This window comes from Megascapheus bottae, chromosome 7, assembly GCF_031878675.1.
Source record: "Megascapheus bottae isolate mThoBot1 chromosome 7, mThoBot2.hap1, whole genome shotgun sequence".
Classification (NCBI taxonomy): domain Eukaryota; kingdom Metazoa; phylum Chordata; class Mammalia; order Rodentia; family Geomyidae; genus Megascapheus; species Megascapheus bottae.
Window position 1 is genome coordinate 61,745,523 of NC_143515.1, and position 24,103 is coordinate 61,769,625.

Genomic DNA, 24,103 nt, shown 5'->3' on the forward strand with positions numbered 1-24,103 from the left:
AGCTTTTAAAAACAAGCAGGATAAATGTACAGAAGAACCTCTATATTACTCAAATGAAGGCCAAATAGAAAGTTCTTGTGAATGAAGTCACATTCAATTTACCACCTGTAATAAAAGGGGGAAAAAATCCCAACCAGCACATCAGGTTTCACATTTCACACTGAACTGGTAAGCTCATTTTGTGAATGACCAAGAAAATGGGGAAAAGTAGTCTTTTCCTTAGTGAGGGAGTTCCAGAGGCTGCGGGTTTGTATCTGGAAAGGTTTTTGTGTCACTACATAGCTTGCAAAGCATAGACTTAGGATGAGCAAATATCTTCTTATCCTGAAAACAGTGATTCAGGGTGAACCCAAGCGGGACTCGGCTTGGAGAAGTGCTACACATGCAACAAAACCTTGATCTTACATATGAGCATTTAAAGCCAAACACGAAGCTCTCAAGAAAAAAATCCAGAGTGACCTGACATACAGTATATGCTTTCTGAAACTTAAACTACTTGGCTTTGCTTTTCAGTAAAGCAAAACCTTTAAACACAGTCTGTCATCGGAGCTACTTTAGAGAAACAAAAAAAGAATCCAAAGTGTATTTCTGAGTTCATATAGGCATGTTCTTCTTGTCTTCCCAACAAGGGTGATAGAATACTGCATGAAAATTAGAATACATGCAGGCAGGTGCCACTGGTTCACACCTATAATGCTACTTCTCAAGAGGCTGAGATCTGAGAATCACAGGCAAAGCCAATACTACAAGGAAAATCTTTGAGACTCTTATCTCCAATCAATTGCTGAAAAGGCAGAAATGAACAGAGCTGTGGCCAAAATGGTAGAGTGCTAGGCTCCTGCCAAAAAGCTCAGGAACAGTGCCCATACACTGAGTTCAAGTCTCAGGAATGGCATGCACACCGCCCCCTCTTACCCACCCTAGAAAATGCATGTGAAGACGATGGAATTCTATCCTTCCATCAGAAAGAATGACATCACCCCATTCGTAAGGAAATGGAAAGACTTGGGGAAAAAAATCATACTAAGTGAAGTAAGCCAGACCAAAGACACGCAGGCTCCACGGTTTCCCTCATTTGTAATAATTAGTATATGTCTAGGATAGTCCTAGCAGAGGATCACAATAGTTCAAGAGATATGTGCATATGACCACATAAAATTATGCTAATTGAGATGAACTCCAAGATATGGAAACAAGAGGTTTGTTGTTGTTAATGTCCTATGTGAAGTTATTTCTCCCCCCCCCCAATTTACCCCTTGTTGTTACTGTTTGTTTGTTTTAATTTGGGTGTCCTGTGTCTTATATGTACATAACTTTACAATTAAAGAAAAAATCCCCGACAAGCTCTATCACCATACAGGGGAACAATTTACTCAAGGATTTCTAAACAAATGAGCAGATTCAAGAGCAGAGCAGAAACTAAGCTTGTTAAAGAAATACCTACAATCGAAGAGTATTGTTATCAACAAGAGCAGAAAAGACACATGTGGCTCTATTGCTACTTCTTTATTGTCAGAATTGAGACTTCTCAAGGAAGTCTCCAGATTACTCAGAACTCAAACATACTGTAGGGCCTATTACTACGCTTAACTGAACCATTATGTGTTCCAAGAGTCTCAAAATAAATACATATCTTTTGTTTATAGCAAAAAAATGCAAGTGAAAAAAAGGTTATGAGAGGATTTGAATTTGCTGTGGGAAAGAAATATTTCTAAAAACTTAAATGAAGAAAACAAGAAGCCTTTAAAAATACAAAAGCACTTTCCTAAGCTAGGAATAATAATTATTATGTGATGAAAGCCCTCCAAAACATAGCCTTTTACCTTTATTATTAATAAATTCCATTCAGGGACAGGTCTTCAGAAAACTAATGGAAAGCATTCTGAGCCCCAACTGCAATTTTTTTCTATCACAATTACTCACAAAAGATAATATATATGGAATGTATATTATTCTTATGCCATTACCAATTATTTTGTGGGTCATGGGGCTTGACCCTGGGCACTGTCCCTGAGCTCTTCAGCAAGGCTACCATCCTACCCCTGGGCCTGGGAATTGTCCCTGAACTCTTCAGCTCAAGGCTATGGCTAGATCATTCAGTCAAGCCCTATTTCCCATTTTCTAGATGTTAATTGGAGATAAGAGTGTCAGGTACTTTTGTATCCAGGCTGGCTTTGAACCTTGATCCTCAGATCTCAGCCTCCTGAGTAGCTAGGATTACAGGCATGAGCCACCGTTCCCAGCTAGCTTTATGTTTTTATAGAGGGGAGGGGTAGTTAAGAAAATATTTTATTATCAATTCGGAGCTTGCTGTCCATTTGCTCTTTTTCTAGAGTCTTTCTTATGCTAAGAGATGTTGCCAGTGACACTGGAAGAAAGCTCCAAAGGTAGGCCAAAGGGATCAAACCCTTGATTCATCTTTTTGACACACAGATCCCAGAGGCAATATCAAATCAGCCAAAAAAATTCTCATTAATTTTTCACTATTCCAATTTTTCTTTCTATATTCAAAGAGAAAGCCAAGAAAGATCAATTATGAAACCACAGAGAATACACAGTTAACTAGAAATAATGGGTCCAATGTTCAAGTGCAAATTAGCACTGGTGCTGGGTAGCAGTTTACTAGCAGTGCTCACATGAGATGATTTCAAACTTCAGATATTGTGAATGGAGAGTCAGTCATATAAAACTCTTATAAATTATAAATATATAATGATTTCACCATCTTGCCGTCAGTTGCCACTCACGGGAAAACAAAGGGTGAACAAGTAATCCTGAGAGGAACAGGCACTACCTTTACCTGATTCTTTTCTTTTCTTTCCTTTTTTGAAACAGTGGAGCTGGTCATTAAAATCAACCCCTTTCCATTGGAAAGTTCAAAACAAAACAACAAAAACCACTCAAGTTTGTCTTCTTTCAACAAATTTTTCAGCTTCAGCTCTTCAAATTACTAATACCCTACAACATTTGGGGCCAAGCAGGCAGATGTAATAGATTATTGTGTCAGGAGACCTCAGCATTCTACTCGGATAAATCATTTTCCAAACTACTTCTTTGATGATAGAAAAGTTCTACCTCTATGCCACGGAACCTCCAGTTTCCCTGGAACACTGTCACCAAAGGTCTTATGCTTTTGTTCTACACCATTTACAGAAAACTTTACAAAAGGTCTCACCAACAACCACCCTTGCTCCTGTGTCACTATTCTTAGATTTGGCAAAGTTGCCTTTCCTATGTTTTGAGGGTTCCTGACAAACATATAAACAGACTGAGCTTGAAGCTACATTCTGGTATCACTGTTCTCTGTAAGCTTCAAGAAACTGGCTCTCTTCACTAGGTGATCTGTTACATTTTCCCTTTTGGAAACCAGGAGTGGTTTATGGTAAATGCCTTAAAAGGTTATGGAATTAAAGTCTCTACAGCACTTTAACAATAGACTCAGAGAACTCTGGGTAAAGTGCTACAGGAGTCAGTGTTCTACCTAGATGTTACAAGACTTTCCCCTGTTGACCTTGTGCTCTAAAATTCTCAATTGATATTAGAATTATTTTGAAAACTAGGAGCAGAAACTTCTCATCTCATATGCCCATCCCAAGGATTATTTTGAAAAGTGAGAAATAACATCATCACTCAGGAGGAAGCAAAATGCCAGGGAGGAATATGGAATTTAAAATGAAAGCTTTTAATTTTTTTCCTTTCCAATGAAAAATAATACCAGAAATGTGTCTGGGTATTAAAAATACTTTTTTTTTAAAAAAAGAGCAGTTTCAGATTCCCAGAAAAATTATACAGAATTTCCTTATCCCCCCTGGCTCTCCACACTCGATTCCTTAGCTTCTCCCTTTCAAATTCATAATTCCAAATTCTAAGGGTAACACTGAGGAACCTCCACAGACCCATCACTATCAAACAAAATCCCTGGTCTGCACTGGGCCTCGTTTTTCATATTGTACTCACACATTTTTCACTCCCCGGTCTGGATAAAAGGATTCATGCTGGCCATGGAAGATCGCTTTCTGAATATAAATATATACTATAGCCTATAGGTACCATTTGCCTACATAATCCTGCTTCCTTTTATACAATGCAGGTGCCACAGGGACAAATGGTGTGTGTGAGCTCAATGCCTCATCTTCTAGCTTTCTGTTGTGCTTTTCCATGGATTTGACTGCTCAGACTGGCTTCAATGCACTATCCTCAGATCTCAGCAGGCTGAGGAGTTGGGATATAGACCACCAACAATTGCCTAAGGACTGTGTGTGTGGTACATGTGTTACTTCCAAAACAGTGCCAGGTATCAGGTAGAAATACAGTAAATACTTCAGGGAATGAACAAATGATTAGAAGTTGCTTACTCCCTTTTATTTCCCCCTCTACCATAACTTCAAGCAACACTGTTCTCATGTGAATCAAAGTGCTCACCCTTCCAGGTGTCACATGCAAGTAAGGGCAAGAAAGGAAAGAAGCAGAAAGAATCCTCTTATTTCACAGAACAATCCATGCCATGTTAGAGTCTGCCTCTTCATTGTAGTCCAGTAACTATGACCAGATGCTGAGAACGTCCAAGCCCTAGGGAATCAGGAAAGCCCCTCCCTTCTGCTGTCTTGGGGTTCATATGCACTCATTGGTGTGTGTGTGTGTGTGTGTGTGTGTGTGTGTGTGTGTGCGCGCGTGTGTGTTGGCCTCAGCATCAGCATAAGCTACACCTGGTTTAACTAGAGGTTCAGAAGGAAGCCAGTGAATGCAAAGTGTGATCAGAGTCCCAGCCACTTCTCAGTATGAATTCAAGTTCTATGCACATTAGCGCCACTGTTAAATCCAGGTCACATGAGCTGGCTCTGTCCTACACCACAGCCAGAGGTAGAATCAGGACAGAGCAACAGAGTCCTAAGTTGCAGACTAAGTCCAACAAAAGAAAATTTGGACCAATTTAGTATATTGGATTAAGCTCTACAAAAAAAAAAAACATTGACAGCAGAACTTATTTAAGAAACAGAATAACATCCCTAACAACTGGGGAGATTTCTTATTATGTTACCATATATCCACATAATAATCCAAATTACCTATTTTATTACTTGTAAAATTGACCAGGTTTTGGAATAAGATCACATTAGCCCCATATCAAAGACAGCAAATTCAATGAGCCTGGCAATTTACAAAGCATTAGCAGTTTTCAAAAAGCACATTAAAAAAAATTACAAGTCTTTGCCAAGTCAATGACCAGCAGAATTAGAGCTGTAACTAAATTAGAGCAATTTTGTAACTCTCCAGTGGTAGGCCCTAGTCTTTTAAGAAATTACAAAATTAAAGAAAAATGCATAAGTACAAAAGACAAAATAATGTGAATATATTGCATGTGTTATATTTGTCTACAACAATAGCTTTGATGAGTGAGCACTTGGTACAACGTTAAACTTTTTCTGAATGTAGCTTTGCATGGCAGAACCGCCAGCCATTGTCACTGGGACTTTCTCAGGGGAGAACTTTCATGACTCACAGTCAACCTGTGTCTGAGTGGAATGTAAGGATTCTGCAGATCTGTTCCTCTGGTGACTTAGGTTAGGATCCTCCGTGGCCAGGCCACAGTGAGCTCTCTGTCAGTAGTATGCCTTCATATAGTCCTCTAAGAGCTCTACCATGTCTTCTAAGAGCTCTAGTCTTGGAGCTCTAAATATAAACTTCACATAAAATGTGAACCACTGGAGCATGGATCCCTTGTAAATCTCTCATCGCCTACATTATTATGTTGCCTTCCTCCATTTCCCAACTTGTGACTCCTTCCAATCCCCCTCGTTCTGTGTTCTTGGACCCCCACCCTCTTCTATCTCTCTTCCATTCGAAGCCAAATCTGGCTTCCATGTTTTGTCTGCTCAGCAGGATAATAATTTCAACAATCTCCTGCTTTTTATAAGACCAGTTTATTCCTCCCAATAGAATAATTGGTTTCAGCTGAATCTGGGTGATGGTCCTTGGCGGAGCTCCATGGGGTGCTAGCTGGGACAGCAGACACTTCTTGGTGCAGGAGTTCTTTAGAGCAAATACTTCTAGGCCTAGACTAGGACTTTCACTATAAGACTTCTTAAAATATAGTTGGGTTTTAATAACATACATTCTGAAATTTTGATTACAGGAACCTTCTCAAGTTTTCTTTAAAAATGGTTTCAGCCGGGCACAGTGGCTCATGCCTGTAATCCTACCTACTCAGGAGGCTGAGATCTGAGGACCAAGGTTCAAAGCCAGCCCAGGCATATTAACCTCTAGAAAATTGGAAGTAGGGCTTGGCTCAAGGGTAGGGTGGTAGCCTTGAGCTGAAGGGCTCAGGTACAGTACCCAGGCCAAGTTCAAGCCCCATGACCCAGAAAATAATACTTTGAATGTGATATTTCTCCCTTTATTAAACCATGCTAGATCATCAAGAGTGTGAATCTTATGAGAAGATCAGTTCTGTAGTCCTGCATTACAAATGGGAAGCAAAGATTTTCTTCATGCCTTGGGCTTGATGACCTTGTAGGTCATCAATACTAATAGGTAAGAAAATATATTAGCTTAAAGCTAAGGTAATTAGAGAACCAATTCTAGGAATTAATACAGGGGCCTGTGGCTCATGCCTATGATTCTAATTACTCTTTATAAGGATGATATCTGAGGATCTTTGTTCAAAGCCAGATGGGATAGGAAAGTCCATGATAATTATCACCACTTATCAACAAAAAGCCAAAAGTGGAAGCTGTGACTCAAGTGGGAGAGTCCCAGCCTTGGGCTGAAAAACTAAGTGACAGTACTTAGGCCCTAAATCAAGCCCAAGTACTGGGCACCAAAGGAAGAAGGGGAAGGAGAAAAAGGAGGAGGAGGAGGAGGAGGAGGAGCAGGAAGAAGAAGAAGAAGAAGAAGAAGAAGAAGAAGAAGAAGAAGAAGAAGAAGAAGAAGAAGAAGAAGAGAGGGAGGGGGAGGGGGAAGGGGAGGGGAGGAGGGGGAAAGAGGAGAGGGAAGAGGAGGAGGAGGGGGTGAAGAGGAGGAGGAGGAGGGGGAAGAGAAGGAGGAGGAGGGGGAAAGAGGAAGATGAAGGGAAGAGGAGGAGGAGGAGGTGGAGGAGTAAGAAAAAGAAGAAATCTCTGTGCTTAAAGCTATGGAGAAATCAAACAAGCCATTAAAAAAAATAAGCAGATGAATCAAGATGCTGTACACAAAGCACAATCAAAACAGGCAGAGTCTCAGTTACAGCAGGAAAGGCATCATGGTGCGTAACATGTACCTGAATTCCTCCACCCCCATACATTTTTACTGTTAATTCAGTACACCTGTGAGTATTTCCGCCATCATAACCTTGGGTCATCTGATTTGTAAATCCAGCCTCCCCTAGGCTATGCTTTCTGGCTCAAGTCTCCTTGATAGACTTTGAGGCCTTAAATTTTGAGTTTCCTCTGAGCATCTTAGAGCCTTTGCTGGTTTAAACAGAAAAGCAATCTACTTGCAGCTTAATCACACATTAGTGAAAGATTTCTGATGGTTTATCTCACCTTCACATGTGCGGCCATCTGCGGAGATGGAAAAGCCCTGTTGGCAGACACAGTGGAAAGAACCCTCTGTGTTCAGACATTCCCCTTGAGGACCACAGAGTCCCGGCTGCTCACATTCATTAATATCTGGAATTGAAAAGACAGTTTCAGATGTTTGAGAAAAGCTCTTCTGTTTTTCATAGAGATCATACACCCTGAGCAAAATCTACTATGACATGACTGGACATTTACTTACTTTCTTCAAAGAAGTGACCCCAGGGCAAGTTCAATTGTCAAGAGAGAGAACCTACTCAAGGTGACTTCTATAAAATAGTCAATGTTCAAACATTTCTAGGTACAAAGGCTCAACTCACAGCTGCCCTTATCATAGGTGTATTGGAAGTATAAGGACACTAGACTAAACTCTGAGGAATAATCATCAGTGACAACTCTTGTTCTCTGTCCTCTCCCAATGTCTTTGCACAGCTGTCACAGCATCGTCATATCCTGCCTCTCCACTGGATGTGGACTTCCTAAGGATAAGACAGAACATGTCTTATCAATAGTATTTGAACCATAAGTATCTGAATCAGTACATGAAATAAACTTCTATCTATACTTCATTGAAAATGGGTAACAGAAATAACACACAAGAAAAACAAGGCTAGGGCCAGGGAAGTTATTATTTGTATGGTTCTAGGATGATTAAATCAGTGAATGAGGGATAAGGGCTTAGCACATAACCAAAGGTGAAAACATGACAGCCATCATTAGGAGACTGATGAACCGATCAGGTGAGAGGTGACCTTGTGTGAGTATCTCATGCTCTGATTGTCTTCAGTGTAAATACTTTCCAGGGTAAAGGGCATGCGGCATCTCTAAATACACAGAGGGCTCCTAGTAAGTGACATGTTCATTCAAACCAGCTCTAACTGTATTGGCTAATTGTGCCTAAGATGACAACTCAAGGTTCCCTCAATGCTACTGATGCCCACATTGTCTGTGCATTGTATTTACATGGCTGGTTTACTCATCTGTGTTCCTCATCATTTGTCTGGGCCTTGAGAAGAAAGACTGCACATAGGAGCTCAGTTCTTCTGGAAGTACTGAGTTCAGGACTTTGAGTTTGCTATGTAGACTCACTGCTACTGAGCCAAGCCTCCAATCAGTGATCTCAGTTCTTAATCCTTGCTACTCTACATCCATAGTATCTTATGATTGACCACACTTCTCAGTTACATTCCTTCTCTATTACTTAAACAGCAGTTTATATAGGTTCTATAGGTTCTCTTAGCTAACAAAAATGATCACATAACTGTGGTACTATCACAATAGTTGCGCTAAGGATGTTTCTACCTTCCTGAAGTCTCCTGGTCCTCCTTTTATCTCTTACTAAAGGGGTTAGACTTCAACACACCTGTTAGAAGTCCACCTCTGCTTCAGTTAGAATGCCTTCTGAACGCTTGATATGAGCAGGATGATTACACTGGGGACCTGGACAATTTGAAGCCCACACTGGAGCAGAGGATGCCCACGAATAAATAGAAAGCTTACTGAAATCCCAGAAAAGGCAGATATAATGGGTACTCTCTAGCGACTTCTTGAGCATGTGGAGCCATCAACCCAGCAGTCCCCTTCTCCAGTGACGTTACCCCCTCCTTGTGGTACCCAGAATCCCCTATGGCTGCTGTCATCTTGGTGCCTTCACTGTGTAACAGAAATCCTGGAAACGGGTGATTTATCCTCCTCTCCTTTTGAATTCAAAGCTCTCCACCCTTTCATCTGCCATGATATTCAGATTATTTGGCCTACCTACCACCGAGTTAAATAAGAAACTAAGCAGGAATAACAATTCTCCATTTCTTGTTATTGTTACTCTTTTGGGGTAGCTCAAGGAAGAGCAATGTATCATTTCAAACTTGTCTGCTTGCCAATATGAGTTTACCCTATGAAAATCACCACTTCCTTTGCAAAACCTCTGGAACTTGTTCATTTTCTATCTACTGAAATCCCTGTCTTCAGTGTTTTTTCTTCCAACTTGCTGTTTTGAGTTACCTTCATCTAGACAAAAGGTGCTAGTGGCCTGTGCCATGTGTGTATGTATGCATACATATATACATACATATACATATACATTCATCTTGTCAATTTGATGACTTCTAACACTTCTTCCTTATTTGGAATTTCAATGTAGTTCTCTAAAAATTACCTGCCGTATAAGTGCATGAGGAGGGCTGTGCACAAAATTCTCACTACAAAAGAAGTCTTTTAAGGAAAAGGAATTACAGGAATATAATTGAGGGGGTAAGCTTTCTTAAAGAACACTGTATGCGTCTATGGAATTATCACAATGAAACTCCTTGTACTACTAATGTATGCTCTAAAAAAAAAAAGGCCAAAAATGAAAGAAGTCATTGATTAACAAATAACTGTCTAAAAAGTTTGATGACAGAAACTGAAAACAAATTCCCAGACTTTTTTCCAGGAAACTGCTAAGAAAGAACAACATGAGTCTCTGGACCCAGAGAAACATATGCATTCAATTTGGATTGCACTTATTGAAGCATTTCTCAGCTATGCAGCTAGTAACTCCCAGCCATAAGCCAGACTCTATTCGAGTTGGGTTTTTTCATGGGTCCGAGATTCCACAGAAATTCACCATTTGGCATATGTAGGTTAAAACGTGAAACTGAAGTGTATTCTGAATCTCCAGTGCATGCTGCCACATTCCTAAAGACACTATTAACACGGAATTTCCATACTGTCTGCACATCATCGTGAGTTTCTCGGGGCAAAGAAAATGTTAAACACACTTCTGACTGGAACTGTCTTCAGAATATTGGGCAAGGCTGCTAGAGTGTAGGTCTGTCACACATGGTTCCTCAAACATATGAAAACCAACTTTGAAATCTGTGCCTATCTCCAGAATGCTGACAAAATTACAGGATCAGAGAAAAGTAGGCTACTACCTCCAAACAATGTGGAGGGGGACAAAGCTGCCTCTAGTGATAGAGCAAAAACACAGCCTTCAAAGCAAGGACAGGCTGTGGATAATGAAATAATCCATACAGTTTCTTTTACTTTTCTTTTCTTTCCTTTTTCTGTACTGGTGATTGCACCTAGGGCTTCACATTTTCCCACATGAGCTACACCCACAATTATTTTTTTTAATTTAATTTTGTTTTTCAGATAGAGTCATGATAACTTGGTCTAGCTTGAACTCAAACTTATAACCCTTCTACATCTGCCTCCCAAATGACTGTGACTACTGGCATTTACTGCCAGGCCCAGTGTATATTCCCATTACTCTTTAAACAATACTAACAACTGCCTCATAGATGCCTCTGATTTATTTGGATATAGTTTCCAAATGTACATGGTATTGTATTCTGGAAAATAGAATAATAAATGTGACATTTATTAAATAATAAATACATTTATTAAATGATAAATGTGAATGAAATCAACTTATTAGTGTCTGATAGCAATAAAGACATGAATTTTTGGTACAATCATAATTAGGAATCTATATCAAACCACAGACAGATACACAGTTCAATGTACTGCGAGAACACAGTGCAATGAGTGTATCAGATGACCAAGTTAGCTCCAGGCCATGGAGAAGTTAAAAAACAGAATCTGCAATATGAAATCTTGGTTCATTTATATGAAGACATGGTTTTACCTTTAGTTGGCCAAAAGGAATTAGAAAAGAAAATAACACTTTTAGGCCAAAAAGTCTATAATGAAAACCAGGATTCAGGTTTCTTAGTTTTAGAGTCTTTTTTCATCTCTTGGCATTTTTATATAAATCAAGATTAATCTTGTTTAAAACCCTCAAATGGAAATGTTCTCACAGAAATGTACAGTTCAAATGTTCCTTTTTTACTGCCCCAAATTCAAGCATATTTAAGTTCTACACTAGGGAAGTTGAAATTTTTAAACTCACTGCAATTTGGTAGCAAAGAACAAAAATATATCAATGTATCTACATGTCAATATCTCTCTCATTGTATATGCAAAGAAGTATGCATCAATATATATCCATTTCTCTAACAGTAGTATTTTAATCTTGGGATAAGTGACAGAATAAACTAAAAAGAAATCAATCTCTACTCCTTATGAAAGAGGAACTTGCTGATTAACTCAGGACAAAATAAAATGAATGTTGCAAGAATGAAAGAAATACCAGAAGTACTCATCACATAGTAGATATTCGGTTTAAGTTATCATGATTGGCCTGATTAAGTTGTATTGGTCTGCTCTTCCTGAGACCACGTCTTTCACATCTCTGTGATATACAGATATAGTGTTACATTATCTTAATATCCATCTTACATAAATAGGCTCTTCTTCTTCTAAGACATGGTAATCTAGGACATGCGTGAACAGAAATAATTAATGGCAATCCAGAATCTTTTAAAACTATTTGTATTCAGTATAAATATATAAGGAATATCTCAAACAATCTTTTAGTAGTTTGAGACACAGTGTACTGCTGTTTGGGAGAATAAATGCTGATAGCACACTGAAGAAATAAACAATCCTGTCCCTCAAAATTTTAATAAAATTACTGGTGATGCTCATTAGGAAGCACTAAAGGAATTGTAAGTATGGATAAGAGCAGCGATCAGAAAGAGGACAAATATTACTTCTGGGACAAAACATCCATAAAGGACACAGAAAGCTAGAAAGACGAATTACAATCCAGTGCAAGGCTGGCTCATGGAAAAAGCACCATAGTATAGGTGATTTTATTAGAACCATGCAAAGCCAGGCCAGGCTTTGATTAACATGGTTCTGTTCAAGGAAGACCTTCCTATACCTGATAGAGAAGCAAGAAAGATACTTCAGTACTATTACCCTTGCCCTTCCTCCCTCCTGCCTCTCTCGCTCCCTCCTTTCCTCCTTCTCTTTCTTTCCTCCTTTTCTTCTTTGCCTTTTCTTTTTCTTGTTTTGGCAGCCCTGGTGCTTTCCCTTATCCTTGAACAGATACTTTAATAATACAAAATGGGCTACTTGAGAGGCAGAGCTCAGGAAGATTCTGGTTTAACATAAGCCTAGGAAACTGAGATTCCGTCACCATCAATCACATATGGAAATACATGTGTAGATTCCCAGCGATGTGGGAGGCTTAGAAAAGAGAGTTGCTGTTCAAGGCCAGCACGGGGAAAAAACAAACCAAACAATCAAGCAAATGAAAAATCCCAAACAACACTACTTGGAAAATAACCTTAAAAGGATTAGAAGCAGAGATCCTACATTGCATACAGATCCTACCTTGCATACACATGCCCTGAGTTCAAACCTTAGTAATGCCAAATACACAGACACAGATACAGACACACACACACACACACACACACACACACACACACAAATATAAAGTGGCATAGATAATTGAAGAGTGATGTCAATAATATCTGAGAAAGCAAAAGATCCAGAGAGCAGTACCTTGACATCCTTTATTGTCATTTATCTGGAAGCCAGGTGGGCAGGTGCAATCATAGGACCCCACGGTATTAACGCAGTCTCCTCCCTGGCAAACACTCTTGTCCTCCAAGCATTCATTGATATCTACAAACCAATTGGAATACTTTTTAAAATTAAATAAACTGTAAAACAAAGGTAAGGTATTACTTTCTTATCATTACACACACAAAAAACAAATCCCTTAAATGTGTGTTTTTCTTTTCTTTTCTTTTCCAGTCCTGGGCTTGAACTCAGAGCCTGAGCACTGTCCCTGGGCTTTCTCTCAAGGCTAGAGCTCTACCACTTGAGCCTCTGCACCACTCCTGGTTGTTGGTTTTTTTTTTTTCCCTATGTATGTGGTACCAACGAATTGAACCCAGATCTTTGTGCATGCTAGGCAATCTCTCTACCACTAGGCCAAACTCCTGGCCCAAATGTGTATTTTCTTGTATCATTCATAATGTATGAGTTTCAGTAGAGTACAGTGCTTGTTAGCTTTTAGAATTTTTAGAATATGCTGCTTTTCATCCAGGACAATGAAGTCAAGAATCCAATCCTACAAAATTAAGAAGAGCAAAGGATTGGGTAAGTAGGGGCGGGATGGGTGAGAATGCTGAAGGGGTGACATTGATCAAGTTATATTCATATATTAAATGGCAACTCCTTTGTGTAGCCACTTAAAAATAAAAGTAAGAAAAAACACTGTAAAAAATAAAGCATTGTGAAAGGATCACAGATTTGAAAGAACACACAGAAGTTTTATTTGGTTATTTGACAAAGGGTCTCACTTGCTATGGAAGCTGAGATGGGCTTTGAATTCCTCCCAGTTTAGCTTCCCAAACATTATATGGAAGTATGAAACATCAAATCTGATTAATTGGAAAAAAATTAAAAGTACTTTCATTAAGAAAGAGTACCGTTTCTTTAGGGAAAATGAATTAGTAAAAACAAATACGTAAAACATGAGATTGCATTATAAGTTTAGAACAAATTCACATAAGAGTTGACACAAAGTATAATTACTTGACAAAAGTATGGTCATGTGAAGAAAATATATAAAAGTCAAAACAAAGAGCTTCCTGTAAACAGCAGGAATGGACTTAAAGTCTTGGCAGCAGAACAGAATAAGGAGAGATAGAGGAAAGGAATCCAATGTGGCAGAAAATAAAATTGAAATCATCCAGTGGCTGTCCTTACCCGTGTCATGTATGTCTGTTTTTAGTGACTATATTAAAGAGCCTAAGTAGAAGCAGTTTCTGTAAGCAAGGACCAGTGCAGACACAATTGATGGAAAGCCCCTCACACCAGGCAAGTTTTTCCCCAGGGGCTATTTATTACCCCATTGTCCCCTAGTCAGAGTTCATTAATCCTAACATACTCCATGTGTCCCCTTCCGTGGGCTGTGTGTCTATTCAGGGTTTCAGTAATTAGCCCAGAAGAAAGACAAAGAATAAAACTTCCTTTGTTTTCTCAGAATTTGGCATGCTTTGACATTTCTTGCGAATAGTTCTGATGGCTGCTAAAATCCGTGAGAACTTCCAGGAAGAAGTGGACACGGACATGGCTGTGGTCTGCTCTCCTCCCTGCTGTCTGGTTCACATGGAGATGCTGGATTAAAGCTTCCTCGCTGACCCTCATCTGCCAGTGGACTCACTACTGTACCATTCACAAGACAAACTCGGAGGAGTAAGGGAACATTTCACTACAATCAAAACACCTCAATATGATTTAAGATGGTTTGAGTACCGGTACCCCCAAACACAAGCTGATGTGACTATGTCAACTAAATCAACCTAATACTTTTCAAGTCTTTTTCCAACTTCACTGAATTATGGGTTCTATCCAAGAAGTGCATTTACTTACAGCCAAGTTCAAAGCATTTGAACATGCATTCTTGTAACCGCTGTCATGGCTAAAGCAAGAGGGCATTCCATCACCCCAGCAAATAAATCCCTTGTGCTGTGAATCTTTAGCTTGATGTCACATTTCTAAGACTCCCCTAATCTGCTCTGTGCACCACTGTATCTCACTCCACTTGGTGGCTGCATAGTGTGGTTCATGGTTCGTATGTACCACAACAATTTAATGCCTCACTTTTTCACGAGCAATGTGCGCAGTTTCATAGCTATGATACACACAGACATAAATACTCGTGTGTATGTCTGTGCATATGGGTAGATGTTAATGAGGATCACCTCCTCTTGACTTGATGGACAATCAGGGCAGCAGAGTGCCCCCATGGTTAGTTCTTCCTTCTAGGACCTCAACACGTGAGCTCACATCTGTGATCCTAGTTACTCAGGAGTCAGAAGGATCACTGCCTGAAGCGAGCTCAGGCAGGAGCCTCCAATCTACAAAATAACCAGCAAAAAACATCAGGCTGGAGGTACAGCTCAAGTGGTAGAGCACCTCCCCTGAGTTTGGGGTTTTATTTTTTGTTGTTATTGTCATCACTGATGCTTTGGTCTGGTATTGCCCCCCCCAAACCTAAAACACCCAGTTATCAAGAAAATGAAGTTGTGTTTACTTATTTGGAAGTTAGTTCTGCACATGTGAAGTATCATAATTCAGAACTTTGCCCCAAATAAACAATCCATAACTAATACAGGCAAATGGTTCTTCATTCCCTTCCCTGCCTCCACTCTAAAAGGCAGGTCCAAGCAAGGCAAAGAACATCGGGATTCTGCTCTCTTGTTATCAGTTATGTGGCCTTGGGAAAAGTACTTTGCCAAGATGTGCCATCCTCTACGCTGAGGTCAAAGGTTGAAATGATGGACTGAGGCTGAGCTAGCAACCCAGCTGCTTTCAGATCCCATCATTCTGTGGTTCTGAAGCAAGGCACGATTATTACCTTCACAGTGGTCTCCAAGCACCGATGCTCTGTAGCCTTGGTCACACACGCACTGGAAGGAGCCCTCTGCGTTCCTGCATTGTCCATGAGTGCACAGGTGCTGGTACTGGCATTCGTCAATGTCTGCAACAACACAGCACCGAGGTGTACTCAGTCAGTGGGCCCTCATCGCTCAGAGCTTAAACTGACCTCAATGAGAAGGACCGTAAATCCCCAGAGTAAAAATGAACATGAAATTTCATCCAATGAGCCAAGCACTGGTGGCTCAATCCTAGAATCCTTGTTACTTAGGAGGCTTAGATCTGAGGCCAGAGTAGGTAGAATAGTTCATGACTCTTTTTTTGTTTTGTTTTGTTTTTGCCAGTCCTGGGGCTTGAACTCAGGGCCTTCACACTGTCCTTGGTTCTTGCAAGGCAAGAGCTCTACCACTTGAGCCACAGTACCTTTTCTGGCTTTTTCTGGGTATGTGGTACCAAGGTATCGAACCCAGGGCTTCATGCATGCTAGGCGAGCACTCTACCACTAGGCCATGCTCCCTGCCCCAGTTCATGACTCTTATCTCTGATTAACCAGCAAAAAGCCACAAATGGAACTGTTGTTCAAGTGGTAGACTATTAGCCTTGAGCAAAAAAGTCAAGAGAATGTGTGAGGCCCAGAGTTCAATCTCAGTGCCAGCATAAACAACAACAACAACAACAGCAACAACAAAACACAAAAACACAAGCCAGGTGTGGTGGCTCATGCTTCTAATCCTAGCTACTCAGGAAGCTGAGATCTGAGGATCACGGATCAAAGCCAGCCTGGGCACTAAAGAACGTGAGACTCTTATCTCAAATTAACCATTAGAAAAGGGGAAGTGGGGCTGTGGCTCAAGATGTGGGTGGTAGCCTTGAGCTGAAGAGCTCAGGGGCAGCGCCCAGGCCCAGAGTTCAAGTCTCATGACCATAAAAAAAAAAAATCTGTCCACTGAGCTAGGAATCCAGACACACTGATTTTTCCATTTATCCTTATGGGTAGTAGAAAATACATTGCTACAGTCTGTGAACCTCTCTCAAGATTCTTGTGTTTTTCAAAATGGATTCAACTATAACACTCTGGACACAAAAGCACATGGTCCTGTAGTAGTCTAAAGCAAGGGTTAGAAAACTACTGCCCATTAGCCAAATCCCAGACCCAATTACAATCTGGCCCTTCACAGTAAAGGTTTTCTAGTGCTTGATCTGAAGTGTCACAGCATTTGTCTTCATTTTCTTTTCATCACTTTACCAGCTGGCTGCCTTATAAATGGTCTTCCAGATGAATGGCCAGCCATTCATTCTCATGCATTCTCTTTGTTCTAGCAGCAATGCTCTTTTGGCCCAAACTAATGGTCTTTCCCCTTCTCTTTCCATTGGATATTTCTTATTGCCACAGTCACTCTTCTTCAACTCAGTCCCCTCATTTGTTTCCTGCACACACATGGTATGTATCAGGTATACACATAGGTGGCAAAAACGTACTGCATAAATTCAATTATTGTACCTTGATGATTAGGTTTTTAAGAAGATTTTCCGAGGGCAGGAATTAATGCCTAAAATATCATTTATTACTCTTAGACAATCCAATATTTCACAAGGACACATTCAATTCATCTCATCTGCTAAAGGACTCCAACATTTCTGAACACCTGCCTACTATCCATGTGATTCTCTAGGCCTGAACAAAATCTTTGTTCCTACAGGGACCTGGATTAGCTCCTACTCTCTCCTTTTCTGGTCTCAGCTTCAGTATCACAGCATTTGGCACCTAACATAGTGTTGCCTTCTATTTCTTTTTTGGGTATTGGGAATTATGTTTAGGACCTTATGTTAAATATTCTACAACTTGAACTATATACCTAGTCCTTTTGTATTTGGACTTTATTATTTATTTTCTATTATCCCCAAATAGTACAAAAGAGTTTGAATTCAACCTGTCCATTTCTGTGTATAATGCATCTTCATGGGTGCCATCCCTTCATCATTCTCCCCATCCTTACTCCTCCTCAGCTCCTAAAGTTTTCTAGTTCCATTTTCACATGTGAATTTTACTATGACTGTATTGTTCTCTCCATTCATCCTACCGCATACAAGATCCTCCTGTGTCTTTCTCCCACATGGCTGGGATTATAAGCAAACACTAGCACACCCAGTTCAGTTCTAGTGAGTGGTTCCAATTTTGTGAAAGAAATGGCTGCAAATACTGTAGCCTGTTCACATCAAAGGTAGATTGCTTATCCATTAATTTGCAATTTCCTGTGCTCAGTAATAATCATTCATAAATACTGAGGTTAAATGAGATCAAGTGTCACAAAATGGAGGTAAAAATGTTGGTGGGGATTCATAAACTCTACAACAACGTGACTAATGCACCTCTGGATACACTGGAATGCTCAATGCTTGTATTACATATGCTTGTGTGCATCTCCAGTTCCAGATGTGGTAGATCTGGTAGAAGAGTAAGCCTGTGTTCTGGGAAAGGAAGGTGAAGAGGGCTCTGACAGCAGTAAGGGATACTTCCATGGTTAGCTCCTATTCTTCCCCTTACAGCGCTATGCTGGGATATTGTTTCTACTCACTTAAACATTTGAAGGTTACAAACAGATATGATTATGATTTGCTTCCTGGTCATAGACAGAGTGAATTTTGTTCTTCCACAGTAAATGACATTTCTTTTCAAGAACACTGGATACTTGTGCTTGTAACAGATGATGGATAATGTCTTCAAGCTCAGGAAGCATAAACTTACTAGGAAAGGAAATATTTCTCTCTGAAATCCAATGGAAAGTTTCCTTAAAAAGTCAATCTTATGGTAGAGCGTTAGCCTTGAACAGAAGAGTTCAGGACAGTGCCTAGGCCCAGAGTTCAACCTCCATGATCGAAAGAAAACAACAAAAAAAATCAGTCCCCAAACTGAACTAAGAAACTTGAGTGTAGGGATGGGAGGAAGGAAGGAAAGAGGGAGAGAACAGTGGAAGGGTAACCCTGATCAAGATGCATTGTCTCATAACCTGACTTATGGAATGGTAGCCTCCTTCTACCATTACTTAATCATAAAATTAGATTCAAAATCTATCCCAGAATTTTCACTGTTAAATCTAGAATAATATGACATGTGTCCCAAATTTTCTCTCTAAAGGTAAAGGAGACACTCTTTGAATCTTACTGAAAAGCCATCTTTAGAGGCAAAATAAAAAGTTAAAAAACTAAGATTATTAACATTCCACAGCATAATCTCCAAGCCAATATAATGACTTGGCATTTGCTGAAGTATCTGTCAATAAAACCTTTAAATGAATTTAAATGTTTAAGTGGGAATAACTTCCTGGAGTAAAGAATTGCATAGAGAACATTCATTTTTCTTTTTAATATTGATGCCTGGCCACTGGTCACCAGTGCCATATTTTTCGAATTTCACTTCCACTTTGTGTTATTAATTTGCCTTCCTGATGTTTAATTTGTTGGCTTCATAGCACTGCAATACACTATCTAAGAAGAATGGAACTTGCATACTCATGTTGCATAGTGCACCTGTTTTTACACTAGATACCTAGGAATGAAACTCAGTAGCTCACACGGTCGTACTCCTACCTTCACACTGATCTTCAGCTGCTGACAGCTGGTAGCCCTGGTCACAGGTACAGCGGAAGGAGCCATCTGTGTTCTTGCACTGCCCATTCATGCACAGGTTCCCTTGCTGGCATTCATCAATATCTGTTAACACAACACAATATCAACTGATTTTGAGAAAGAGACTCCTAAGCTAAATATGATGCTATCTGCAATGCATTCTGGAATTGTTTTCACAGAATAGTACTTCTTTTGAACCTATCTCCTATATACATATATACACACATGAACATACACATCTTATATATTTATACACATATGCATATATAAACATACAGGCCTTACATATATTTATATATGAGTGTGTATGTGTGTATATATATGTAATTGTCATATATATCAATGTAGCTTGGGCCAACCACAGTTTGGTTAGGTGTAGAAAAGAAATAATTTCAAATAGGCAATAAACTTATAAGTATAAACTATTTCTCAATAACACCAAGAAGGGAAGCTTTTTCTCTTTCAGACTTTGGGCAGAAACACAATATGAAATACTTTAAAGTTGAAAACAGAAAACAGAACCTGAAGTATAAAATAATGGCTACCAGGAAGTCTGTAGACCATTGAGTTGCATGAAAATGAAACTATCAAGAATTTTTACAACATGCCATATGACAGTGGTTCATACCTATAATCTTAGCTACTCAGGAGGCTGAGGGCTGAGAGCTGCAGTTTGAAGCAAGCCTGGTCAGGAAAGTCTATGGGACTATTATTAATCGCAAAAATCCAGAAGTGGAGCTGTTGGTCAAGTGGTATAATATTAGCCTTGAGAATAAAACCTCAGGGATAGTGCTCAGGCCCTCAGTTCAAGCCTCAAAATTGGCAAAGAAGAAGGAGGAAGAAGAGGAGGAAGAAGAAGAGTTCCAAAGTGTAGACAAGTTAAAAAGGAAACGCAGACATTTCCACGTTTTCACTTTGTTTAGAAGTTAAATCATGACATGAGTGACCTGCAATGAAGATGTAAGCAAAGGAGTTTTTTCAAAGGGTCTTCACTGAAAATAAAGCTATTAACTGAAAATGCATATAACTCTCAGTAGGTGTTTTAGGAAATGTGGTATGTATGAAAACAACCTCATCAACAACTTGAACACTTCTGGTAGAATTACAGTTACTTTTTGTTTGTTTGTTTGTTTTTGCGGGGGAGGAGAGGTGGTTATGTGGTTTGAACTCAGGGCCTGGGTGCTGTCCCTGAACATTTTGGCTCAAGGCTGGCACTCTACCACTTCAGCTACAGCTCCACTTCCTGCTTTTTTGGTGGTTAACAGAAGATAAGTCTTACAGACATTCTTTCCTGGACTGGCTTCAAACCACAATCCTCGAATGCCAGCCTTCTCAGTAGATAGGATCACAGGCATGAGACACCAACACTCAACTATAGTTACTTTTCCAAATGTTTATTTTCTTGACTACTACACTATTCAGAAGGGGGAGTTGCCTGATGTAGGCAGAAGTAACTTTAGTATGTTTTGAGAGCCAGCTAGCTAATTTATAAGAGTGGGTCATTAAAATATGGTGGGAGTGTCTGCATTGTGGGCACATAAGCTCTTTGTGAAGATTGCAGAAATTGGTGTAAAACACACTGGGGCCTGTGCTCACAGGAAAGATAGCCAAATAGAATAATAAATAACATGAGTAATGTGGTACAGAAACTACTTCCTCAAGATCAATGTACAACTGTTGTTCTCTTCTAAAAATATCTTATTTAACATGCATCTAAAACTTTTTTTGCCAGGAAAGTTCATCTACTCTCCAGCCCTTTCCCTCAAGAATTACTGACAATTATCTCTTTTCAGAGCCAAGTTGTATTTCTTAACTTCAAATGAGGTATTAATCTTTCGAATTTCATCTTGAAAAAAGCAACCCGTCAAATTATTCCATGTTTCCTGAAATAGCACATAAACTATTATTGTAACTGGAACACAAATGTTTCTTCTTATTTCCCTTACATCTTTCCACAACATTGATTTAATTGACTAGAAGTATTTATTGTGTTATTGTCTCTTTTACTTACAATTACTGGTTATCCATAGATAAATACAATAACTGACATTTTACCTTACCAAACATTTTACACTTTTCTGATACTGTAAAACTATTATTAGCTTTGAAAAGTGTTGTCAACAGAGATTCACCTCCATTATATTTTTAACATATTCTAAGCTGTGTTCAAGGTGTCAGTTCACAAACTTGAGGTCAACCACAGCTCTTGTAGCTGTCTGAATCTCACAGAAGGTCTGACTCTGGATTCCCTCTGTCTCTCCCATGAAAGATGATGTATTAAATATCCCACATGCAGATGTCTACAGCAAAGCCAGGCCCTCCCTTCCAAGGACTGTCTGCACATGTCAGGCACCATACACATGGGACTCATGTTTGTGAGGAGCCTGTCGGGAGTAATTCATTATTAATAATGGGGAATGACACAAGCACTGTATCTCTGAGCAATAAGGTGATCTTTGGGTCTTCACGGTGACCACGGGGAATAGAGAGGAAGCTCAATTCTAGAGCTACATAATATTTTTCTTTTCCAACAAGGGGCAGAATTTTTCTTTGGGAGGAATTAGGAAGCTTTCTAAAAATATATTCAAGGCAAGCAGGAGAAATGTTTTCTCTCCTTTTGGTGCCAAGAGATAAATAAAAAATATTCAACTCCTCATGTGACTAAAAGCAAATCTAGAGCTCAAGACTTAAAACGTAGACTATCACTAGGTATTAATAAATTGAGCACATATAATGTGCAGATAAAAATCATGTTAAGAGAAAGAAGCAGGCCATGAATGGATACTATAAATAATATATTTACAGTCTGAAAAAAGTCATTAGTAAGGTTAATGAGGTGAAGACAAAGTTTAGATTAAGGACTATCAACAAGGTAAGGTAAGACTGGTAGAGTTGATGGGATATTGGAGAAGTGACAGATTTATGATCTGGATTAAGTTGACAGCCATCCTGTGGTTTTGAGAAGGGATATAAAAAAATTAAAGATGTTACTACTGTGGAAAGGTAGATTTGGATGGGGGAGTTAGGAAAATAACTAGCATATACATAGGTTTCCAAAGCCCCCTCCTCTTAGCTCTCACTGCAATAGGAAACATCATTAGAACAGGAGAATCTATCCATGCTTTCTCCTTCCTTCCTTTCTTCCTTTTGCCTTTTCCCTTTCACCTTTGGGAGACAACAATCCTTTACCACCTCCCAGTTTTGTCAAGTGCTATGTCCTCTGCATTCTAAGTCTTTCTGCTCTTGTAGTCAGTGTTTCAAGATGAAGTTCAAATTACAATACCCCTGTAATACTTTGCCAAAAGCACACAAGCAGAACGTACTTCTTGGCACTAACAGAACTTCATTCACATCTCTTATGTCACAGCCACCCTACTGTCATGTGTCATACTCTGCCCCCATGTTAACCCATTTTCCCCTCACTCCTTCACCACCCTTCTGGGTTGCATCCCACAGTCCCTGTGGTCAGGCTGGCAGGGACCTTCATAGAGTAAGCTGACTTTCCAAGCATGAACAGCTTCTAAGTGGGAGAGCTGTGATCTGCTATGTTGTTCTGTACAGTGGTGGGGATAGAACCTCCAATGTGTCCTTTATAGTTGAGCTATGTCCCTTGGCCCCAGCTTTCCCAAGCTGTAACTCTGGACTCCATGAAATTTGTCTTGTTTTTGTTTTTAGTGCCAGTCCTGGGGCTTCAATTCAGAGCAGTGCTGTCCCTGAGATTTAGCACTCTACCACCTGAACCACAACTCCACTTCTAGCTTTTTAGAAGTTAACTAGAACTTTCCTGCCTAAGGTAGGCTTTGAACCATGATCCTCAGATCTCAGCTTCCTGAGTAGCTAGGATTATAGAAAGCATGAGCCACTGGCACCTGGTGACTTCATGAGTTTTTCTAATCATGTCCTCTTTCTGCTCCAAAATCCAGTCTAGAGTTCTAGGACTGAATCATCTAACTGCCCATTGGCTCACCTCTATTTTTCATGACTTAAGAAGAGGATGCCATACTCCTTTCTCTGAGCCTGCTTCTATCTGTTTTTCTCACAAGTGGACTGAAGTTATGGGTTTTGATCTGAGGAGATGAGTGCTTAAGGCAAGCTGCAGATATGGGCTGAGAAAGAAAGAACCAGAAGAAAATAGAGATGTGACATTGTAAGCACTCCCCCGGGAGCAGGGAGCAGGCCATCTTCTATGAATTAAAACAGCAGGGCATGAAATTCAGGTGCCATTGAATTCCTTATTCTCAGAGGGAGATGATCCCTTGTTACTGAATATCAGCATGCTGGTGTTCTAGCTCCTTAACTTCTCTACTTATGCTGAGACACGGATTTAGGAAAGAAGAAAAACTGAAATATGCTTTTAGCATATTGAGCAGAGAGAAAACAACCAATTATTTGATTATAAGGAAGAACTAGAACATTAATTAAAATAATTATAAAGAAACACATTAGGGGACCCCGAGTGTGGCCTAGTGGTAGAGTGCTTGCTGAGCATGCACAATTGGGATCGATTCCTCGGTACCATCTACACAGAAAAACCCGAAGTGCTGCTATGGCTCAAGTGGAAGAACACTAACCTTGAGCAAAAAGTGTCCAAGGACAGTGCTCAAGCCCTGAGTTCAAGCCCCAGAACTCACAAA

At 39.8% G+C, this 24,103-nt stretch overlaps 1 protein-coding gene across 11 annotated transcripts in view; it reads right to left on the reverse strand.

Annotated features, from left to right (window-relative positions):
- The window catches only part of Ltbp1 (latent transforming growth factor beta binding protein 1), a 367,263-nt gene that overhangs the window by 64,126 nt on the left and 279,034 nt on the right, over window positions 1-24,103 (reverse strand). For all 11 annotated transcript variants that reach the window (XM_090337166.1, XM_090337170.1, XM_090337167.1 and 8 more), the window contains 4 exons: window positions 19,431-19,553; window positions 15,823-15,945; window positions 12,954-13,076; window positions 7,521-7,646 (listed from right to left, as the gene is read on the reverse strand). In XM_090337166.1, coding sequence (XP_090193292.1) covers window positions 7,521-7,646; window positions 12,954-13,076; window positions 15,823-15,945; window positions 19,431-19,553 — 495 coding nt within the window. The remainder of the gene's footprint in view (window positions 1-7,520; window positions 7,647-12,953; window positions 13,077-15,822; window positions 15,946-19,430; window positions 19,554-24,103) is intronic.